This window comes from Papaver somniferum, chromosome 1 (genome assembly GCF_003573695.1).
Source record: "Papaver somniferum cultivar HN1 chromosome 1, ASM357369v1, whole genome shotgun sequence".
Classification (NCBI taxonomy): Eukaryota; Viridiplantae; Streptophyta; class Magnoliopsida; order Ranunculales; family Papaveraceae; genus Papaver; species Papaver somniferum.
The window spans coordinates 222,863,559-222,872,979 of record NC_039358.1 but is presented as its reverse complement, the minus strand read 5'-3'; the positions used below and the strand labels follow the sequence as shown (position 1 = coordinate 222,872,979).

Here is a 9,421-nt window from a genome sequence, read left to right as displayed (position 1 = left end):
TTAATTGCTGATCAATGGTAACTATAACCTTTTTCACACCAGTGCACAACTCCATTTAAAAGATAACTAGAATACGTATTTTCATATATGGAAAGAGCGTTTCCTATTTTTTTCCATGAATGTGTAAACATGAATTTCAGAGTGGCTATAATGTAGTGCCAACTTGTAATCACGAATCTTACAATCGTATCTACATACATATGCTACAACAAATCCATTATAGGATTATTTAACTATGTTCTTGTATTTTTGGAATATATGCAACCATTACTACTCAATTGACATCAAAAGGCTGGAAAAAAAGGACTAGTCAACAGAATCAATATAGTGAATTTCAATGTATATCAAATTAATGAAACTAATGTAAAAGTATCCTCTGGAGGTCTTGAACAAGATCTGCAGATAGTGGAAGCCATAGGAAAAGAGATAACATTATTCAAAAGAAACAAATATAAAAGAAAATTGTATGGTTCATCTTATGCACTAATCTTTATGAAGACGAACCCTTTTTGTTTCTCTAGTTCCCACCATATCTTCATATTTCTTAATTCTTTTCATGTATGGTTCCGACCAGTTATCCGAGAAATTGTTCTTCTTCTTTTGTTTCTGCCAATAAGAGAATCTTGGAAGTGAAGGCAACGGAGAGTTCCGTTTCAATTTTAATCCGATGTAGTGATTGTTGTCGACGAAACCCATAGCCACCATATTTCTTCTTACCTTCGGGGAAGCTTCATTGGTTGTAGGAATAAAGGTCATGCTTTGTTCTTCACTCAAATATACAACTGTTGTGGTGAAAGCCTCGGCAATAATGAAACCACTCTCAGGCATTCTCATCTATTGGTTATTATCAATGTTGTCTTCCAATTATTTTAGCATATCGACACCCCACATTTGCTCGTACATGGTCCTGTGTTGTTCTATATTTCCTAGCATTATTTCTCGCAAATACCTACAAGGGTTGTGATGTCTTACCTTGATAGCCAATTGCTTCAATAAAACATGGTAACCGCAATTTCCGTCAGCTGGCATCTCTTGTGTAGCAGCGATGAATTTCCGCATTACTGAAGGAATATCACTCAAGTACCTTGGATCAACTAAGTTAGTATCCTTGTTTTGCGCTGCTAGCCTTTTACGGTTCCTTTTTTCTCCCAATTTCACCAAAATATCGACAGTTTTATCGATATGCTCGTATAAAGACGGCTCTCGTATAGTTGATCTATCTTTTATTAGTTTCTTCTTGGACTTCTTCCCTCGATGCACTTGGGATACTTCTGTTCATTTTCTGTCGCTCGTTCCCATGTATCTCGAATCGCAAAAAACTCTGGTGTTTCTTCAAATGGTAGATTAATCCGGCTTGGAGATGGAGGTGAACTACTCAATTTCCTCCAAAACGGATCAATAATATTGAGCGGTATGACCTTACCTTGTCTCTTCAATGCACCTATTTCACATGCACATGGAAGACCATTAACCGTACGAGCCAAACAATTGCATGTCACATTCATCGACCCGACGTCAACATTCTTATGTATCTCATCATATAAAATCTTCAAAGCTTTAATTGACACAAAATTGAGGATTCCTTGAAATAAATTTTCGAGTCTGTGATCATGCATTTGCCTAGTTTTGCTTCTCTCGAACTCGGCCTCAACATGAACATGCTCATTTTCGTAAGAACAATGAGCACGAAGAAAACAATTAAAAAAGTTACCTCGTGAGTTACCCAAGTATAATTTCAACTTGGCGTGTGCACTCTCAACTCTGCTTGTGGCGATGTTGTTAAAATGTTTAATTTTATCGGTCCAAGCCGAAACAAACTTCTCTTTATATGGATCCAACCAAGTTTTGATAACATATCTCACAACATCTTTGCATTTCGGTTCCCAAGTGGAGACAAATTTATTTAAATTTTTCTTATATTCATCTTCAGATGGCGACGTGACAACATCCTTCCATGCCTCATACCATTTTTTGAGTTCCTTTTTTTTCTCATCCTGCTTTTCCTTTTGTTTCCCCTTCTCTTTTTTTCGGGGTATGACAGTATCAATCTTCTTTGGTCTGTCTTTGTCATTGGCAGTTGCAGTTGCAGGTTTGAGTTTGAAGTAACATTTACCGTGAGCATACACGTTCTTCCCGATATGCCATGCGCAAAGTAGATGAGATGATTTGGGAAACACGTGATGAATTGCACTAATTAAACCAACTTCACAATCTGTAACGAAAACCGATGGAATTTCATTTTTTCTATAGAGTCGCTTGATACATTCTAGAGCCCATATGTAGTTTGCTTCTTTTTCTCGACTCATGAAAGCTACCGCAACAGTGAATGTTGCTCCCGTCGACGTGTGAGATACAACATGGAACAACAGTAACTTATATATGTTGGTTTTATAGGTGCAATCCAATAGAAGAAATTCATGAAAACATTGTGCCAACTTCACCGAAACCGGATGAGAAAAAAAGAGATCAGTAACCTTCTTTGTCATGGGATCATACTTATTCTCAACCGTGTAATGGTGTTCTTGTGCTAACTTAAAGAAGTGTTGTATCATAGATCTACCTTGCATTGCATACATTTTCAGCTTGCGCCTTTCATTATAGATGGTTCTCATGGTGGAACAATTCTTAGGGTTATCTTTTTTGAGAGTAGTAAGAATTTCCCGAGGTCGACACCCACTTTCTGTCAATTTTTGGACTTCCATCTTTTCTTTTTCCTCCAACCTTCCAGCATAACCGTGTCCTACCAATGTGGTTGGAAGCTGGTGATTATGGTAACCACATCCAACTCTAAGCTTCCATATCCCATACTTATTGCAACTTCCATTTAGGCGAAATGGACAGTTACATTTGATGGTGCCACACTTTCTCTTTTTTGTTATGGTAGTCTTTGGCACATAGTTCTTCCCTCGATGAATAGTGTGATGACCACTTCTTTCACAACAGAGTTGTATCCGAGATCCTTGACCATTATCTAGAGTGTTCTTCATCTATGATGATTTACACACAACCTGAAAATTGTGTTCTCTACCAATAGCCAAACACCACGATTGTAGTTCTTCTCTAGTACTGAAACCCTCCATCTTTAGAAAATATTCCGTAAAATCGATATGTTCATAGGACACCAAAGATTCAGGAATAGGATTAGGTTCTTTAGTGAAAGGCAGAGACGCAGATTGAACAAGCTAGACAACAACATAAAAGAAATTGTGTGTTACGTATTTCCCATTTACAAAAACAATGGTAAACAATGAAATTTTCAGGCAACAATGAAAACATATGTTTACGTAAAACTGCATAGATGAACCAAGCTTTTCAAAAATAAAATAAATAATAAATAAAATAATGTTAAACTGATTTTCATACCTGGGATTCTTCGTTTCCTGTAAAATCCGGTATATTTGAAGCATTATCTTCCAAACTTTCAAAATCTGAATAGTCAGTTGCCATTATGGATGCTTTCAATGGAGTAAATGTCGAAACAGTACGATTGGCGACTAATAAGTCATAACTCGAGTTTTAGGGTTTCACGACATTTTTGATTGCTAAGGATCATAATGAATTGAATACATAAATTGTTTCTTTAAACTTCCGTTTCAATAAATAGACTTTAGGTTAATAAATAGACCTTAGGTTAAATTAGAGAGGTTAGGTTAGGTCGGAATGGTATACTTGTCCCAGTTAATATTTAAAATTCAAATCGGTCTAGTTAATGAGTCAATTACGGTTTTCGCTCTCCTCGGATAATTTTTTGCTCTCCCCCTAACAAAAATCGAACATTTTGTGGCAGCTGCACTTGTTTGTACAGTTTTGTGTTCAAAACAATTTTTTTTTTTTTCTGAAGGATACTGCCCCAAACTTTTATTTCAAATGTCTCATTTAATTGAGGTGAGAAGGGTTATAATGGTCAACTGGAAGCTATGAATACATGCAATTACATGCAACATACCAATTGAAATACATGAAAAAATACTAAAATACAAAAGCATTATAAACATGTACTTCGTCGAGGTATTCGATTTAGAGATTGCCTGAGAATGAATCCATCATTTGAAAATCTCTTCAATATTCTTCTTAATTGAGAAATTATTGTCTTCAATAAGACTGGATGCTCCTAAAGAGGAGTAATTAGCACAATTGATCGAAATCGTGATCAAATCTTATCGCCTAGGATCCACATGTAGATTTTCGTCAAATCGATGTAGATCGCCCTCAAATATGTGTTGGAAACGATTATGAGAACCATTGGAAACGCCTAAAAGGCTGTATGAAATTGCAATATATAATAGAAAATCTAATTGTCTGGAACAAACAACCAGATATAAAACTAAAATAAAATATAAAAGGAACATAATAATGGAAAAGATTTTGCTCCAGCACTCTGCTAGATCAATTTTGATCGAGCAGCATGTAGGCCAGACATTTTTACTATCTTAACGTCAGCAAACTCTTAAGTTAACCACGGTTATGTCTTGTTTTTTTTTGACAGTCGATCTCTGTTTGCCGATTATTTTAGTTGCAGACATTTTAGTGATGTACAAGATTTTTTCCGTTTCTAATTGGATATGGATTATGCAGTGAGTATTATATACCAGTTTTCTCAACTTTCAAGTAACGAAAGAAATGTTTTCTCTTTTATCTTCTCGTCTTCTCTTTCACCCGATCAGAGCCATCGGACTCAATACCTCAACTTCCCTTCTATTTCAAACCTTGAATCCTTGATCATCAGAGGTAGTTAGTAGTTGCAACTTCGTAAATAATTATAATACCATAACAAACCTGTGTCAAAATAAATCTTCAAAATCAAACAAGTTTGTACCACCAATGTGATGATTAGGATGTTGGTTTGATGGTGCTTGAAGTGTGAATTTGATGATGACGATCTTGCTGCTTCTCCTTTAAAATTCTATCGAAATCCGTACACAGTTTTACCAAAGTGATCATACCACAAAATCAATGGACTTAAGCTTTGTTTGACTAATCATTAACCAATCAGTATTTCATTAAATTAGTTGGTACCCATATATTGTGCACCTGAGTACAAGATCAAGATTACCGCCTCAAGGAAATTATCTTACTTTTCATCGTGAACCTTGCATTCATGGATTAGAAATTTAGAAAACTAATATTTTGTTCGTACTTCGATAAGCCCTAAAGTTTGATACGGATCTCTGAAAATTTTAGTAGGAGTCGCACGTTCATCATCTCCTCTCCCTTATCTTTCTTTTCATCTTTAACATTAGAGATTTGTATTCTCTTTGTGAGATACGACAACTAAAAGAACATGAAAAAATGTCTACTCGAAATAAGAGAGTAACTCTAGTTAACATAGGAGTTTGCTGACGCCAAAAATGGCCAAATGTCTGGTTTATATTCTGCTAGATCAAAATATTTTTTTAGCTGAACCCTGAACATGATCTAGCTGCCCTGGAGCAAAATATTTTCCCATAATAATCACCTAAACATGGATTATAATTTTATTAATAGTAATTACATAGTATTAAAATATATATTTGCTAAGATTCTCTAGATCTACTCGATTGAACCCAGCAAATCTAGATTAGAAATATGGAGATGGTGAAGATGAAAGTTCCTGGATAATTTTTGGGAAAATACGATTATTTTTGGGAAGTGAGAGAGAGAAAGTGAGAGAGATTGTCCAAAACAAATTAGTCCCAAATTCTATTGCCATTATTGATGAATGTTAGGCGAAGTGATGAAAAATACCCGATCCTAGTGCCCTCATTAACATTTTGGAGGCGGGGTGAGCATAGTTTCTTAAAAAATACATGCTTATTTGGTAGGCACAAAGTCTAAGAAAACTAATTATTATCCTGGCGAGATTGGGGTATACCCAGATTAATTGGGGTATACCCATTTTATTCCAATCCAAATTAGTGTGCTAAGGGGTGTCTAAAAGGTGTTAAAAGACCAAATTGTCCATACTAAAAAACCATGCCGACCAAAACATATTAAAAAAAATCAAAATCTTTCTTCTCCACTCTAACTATACATGTGAAATCAAAAAAAAAAAAAAAATGAAGAATCAAAACGAAAATACCTTGCCGACTAATCATGCACTTGTAACACCTTCTCTGTATGTCAAAAATCCTATAGTCGGCAGGGTATTTTTTTATCGACCTTGCCGGCCATAAGTTGTCGGCATGTTCTTCATCCGCAGACCTTGCCGGCCGGATATAGTCGGCATGTTTTTCATCCGTAGACCTTGCTGACTTTTCATACTTTCAGAACTGAAAATGTTGATTCCTTCTATAATTTTGAGTATAAAATCGCCCAGCAGCTCAACAATCCCATATTTATAAGTGTTTGGTTAGTACAATTTCATTTCTGTTACAAGTAGAATTCTTAAAAAAAAAAAAAAAAAAAAAAAAAAAAAAAAAAGGTCTACCCACATCCATGAGTTCAATATAAAATAAAACCTAATTTCAAAATTTTAATTAACTAATTAAATTAATTATCCTAATCACATTTATTAGTGTTAATTAATCAAGGATAGATTAGTCATTTTTGTAAATATGTGGATAATGGGCTTTGTGTTTTACTTCAAAATGATCTTATTTTGTCTCATTTGTATACCCCAATTAATTTGGATATACCCCAATCAAAACAGGATTATTATAGAAGCTATTTTTAGAAAAAGAAAAATAATAAAAGAAAATGGTCCCCTTTTATGTTAAAAGGAAAAAACAAGAGATATGAATGGCTCGTCTGTGCACAAATTAGTAAACTCATAACATTTTACTTTCCGTTTATGGAAACCAATCTGTTTTTTGACATATCTAAATAAGGAAACCAATTCATTTGTTAGGAAGGTGAGAGTAAATGATAATGATATAAAAAAAGATAAAAATAATCGAATGATAGATGTAGAGAAATAGAAAGTAATTGATCAATTTGTTGATGCATGCACAATCGCTCTTCCTTGCTCTGCAACATCTATAACCGTTTTCCCCCAATAAATCCCTATCAACAACAGTCTTCTTTTCTTCCCCTGATTTGAACACCCAAAACTTAAAACTACTTTGAATGAATCTTTTGTTGTCAACTCTATTTTGATTTTTTTTTTTTCTGTTTTTTTTTCCTTGTAATAGTCTAATGCCCACTTAAACTCTTCATAACATGATAATTCAAAAAACTCATCGTAATAAGGATTTGGTTAACCATGATAATATAGATTGCAGGCCTAGAATTCAACCAAAAATAGGGATACCTGCAGAGAATTACGTGCAGATGATTAGTTATATTCAGAACCAAAATCTATATGACAGGTTATATAAAGATCTGAAATGAATCTTTGGACAGCGTAAGAAGGATCCGACATGTGTGATTTTTAAATTTTTATTTAATTGTTTGTTCTAATTGTTATTTATTTGTAGTTTGTTATATTCAATATTAATTTTTATAAAAAGATTCAATTGTCATTTGTCGATTTTCATTTAGTTTTTAATTTGATTGTAGTTTGTTTATTCAATATCAATTTTATTCAATATTCAATCATCACTTAGCATTTTCAGTTGATCGAGCGATAAAAATTAGTTTCCGTAATGGCTTTCGATATATACCCACTCATCCCAAATTCAAAATCACAACCTTTTATATATATTTATATACTTTACTCCCATTCCATGACCAAGAAATGTGGCTAATCCTAACTTTACTCTAAACGAAGATTCATCTCTTTGCATGAAATGTGTAATATAATATCCGAAAAGCAGTGAAAAATGATGCCAAAATAGTTTAGCCAGTCAGAGATGTTGGGGTAAAGTTCATGAAACCTTCTATAAATAACACAGTTAACTCTCACAGCCGGGATCGTGCAACATTGTTCTACCGATTTTTTGTAATACGAAAACAAGTTAAAGAATTTATAGCTTCAAGCCGGATTGTAAGTCGATATAGACTTAGGGGTGAAGCTTATGATGGAATTGTTGTGTGAACTCGAGAGGAATGTCGAAGATTGAAAAGAAAGAATTTCGAATAGAAAGATCATTTTCACATCCTCAGGGAGTTTCTCATTACCCCATGAAATTTCTATATGATGTTATGACGTTAATGTGGTTTTATATTTAAGTAGAATTAGGTAAAATTCTTTGTACATTAATTATATAATTAAGAGGTTCTACTGCATCGAATTCATCATTGTCATCGTCTTCATCGAATTCATCATTAGTTATGTAATGGCGCTTGGCTGTTAAATTCGATTGTTGTTTTATCTCTCTTTGTAACTTATCAAAAGTCAGTTGCCACACAAGTTTTTTTGGTTGTTTATTGTTGAATTGTCCGCATTAAGCATCTTATGCTTGTCATAGTCATAGACAAATTTTTCTTGAGATAGCCGAACCTTTATTCATCCCCTAGTTCGAAATTTCTGGTCAACCGTTCTTCGCTTCTCGACAGTCTTCTGATGTTTCATAAACTCCTTCATGTTAAAAGAACTTCTCTAAGTTGGGCTTTGAGTTTGTTGTGGTATCTAGTGAAGAAAAAGAATTGGAAGGACCTAGTGAAAATGTTGAAGAATTTTGTGTTGGAGGAGAAGAAGTGTATGGTAATCAGCCATGTACTTGTTGATTATATTCTAAGAACTCCGGAAAATATTTTGGGCAACATCTTAAAATATGGTAACAACTTTCGAATGCGAATTTTTATCCATGTTGGTTACTAAGATGCACGACATTTTCTTTCCACATTAACATCAACATTACCACTTTCCCTATCCCTCTTGGCTTGCATTACCGCAACAACAAATAAGGTTATTTCCTTATTGATTACAACGAAGCCAACTGACAACCATTTGCATCACGACCTTGTCGCTATGCATTGGTACAATGTTGGGTAAAATAAACATAATTATGATAAATACATTTAGCTTCCGCGATAGTGAATTTTAAGCCCTGAACTTTGGTACCTTTGCCAGATTGATATTGAGGTTGAGATTGAGAAGTCATATTCCATAAAATTAGGAAATTATGAAGTGTGGAGAAGGTATGGTGAATGTATTTTGTTTTGGATTAGAAGAAATGTAAGTGAGAGATTAAGGAATTTTAGAAAGATTTAGAAATTCTGGTGTGAATCGAAATGAATTTAAAATTTGAGTATTTGTAGGGAATGGGTTTCTGATCGTGAAGCTGAACCACTAAGCGACAACCATAATGTCAAGCGATAGTTTTTATATCGGTAGCGATCTAATGACCACCGATCGATGGAGAATCTCTATTGCTTGGTAGACTCTATGTTGCACTTGGTTAATTGGTGATCATACCACTTAGCCAAATACGTTTGCTACTTCGGCATGCCAATGATGGATGCAAAAGTGACTAACTATGCAATATACCTCGTGCATATACAAACCGTCCTAATGGGAAATACCCTCCCTAATACACTAATAGTACTTTCTTTTTCAAAT

General features: G+C 34.3%; 1 protein-coding gene across 1 annotated transcript; it reads right to left on the bottom strand.

Moving 5' to 3' along the window:
* Nucleotides 1–1,226: 1,226 nt before the first annotated feature.
* LOC113361060 lies at nucleotides 1,227–2,987 on the bottom strand. Its single transcript, XM_026604440.1, has one exon. It carries the CDS (start codon nucleotides 2,985–2,987, stop codon nucleotides 1,227–1,229), a length of 1,761 nt encoding a protein of 586 aa, XP_026460225.1.
* Between the last annotated feature and the right edge of the window lie 6,434 nt (nucleotides 2,988–9,421).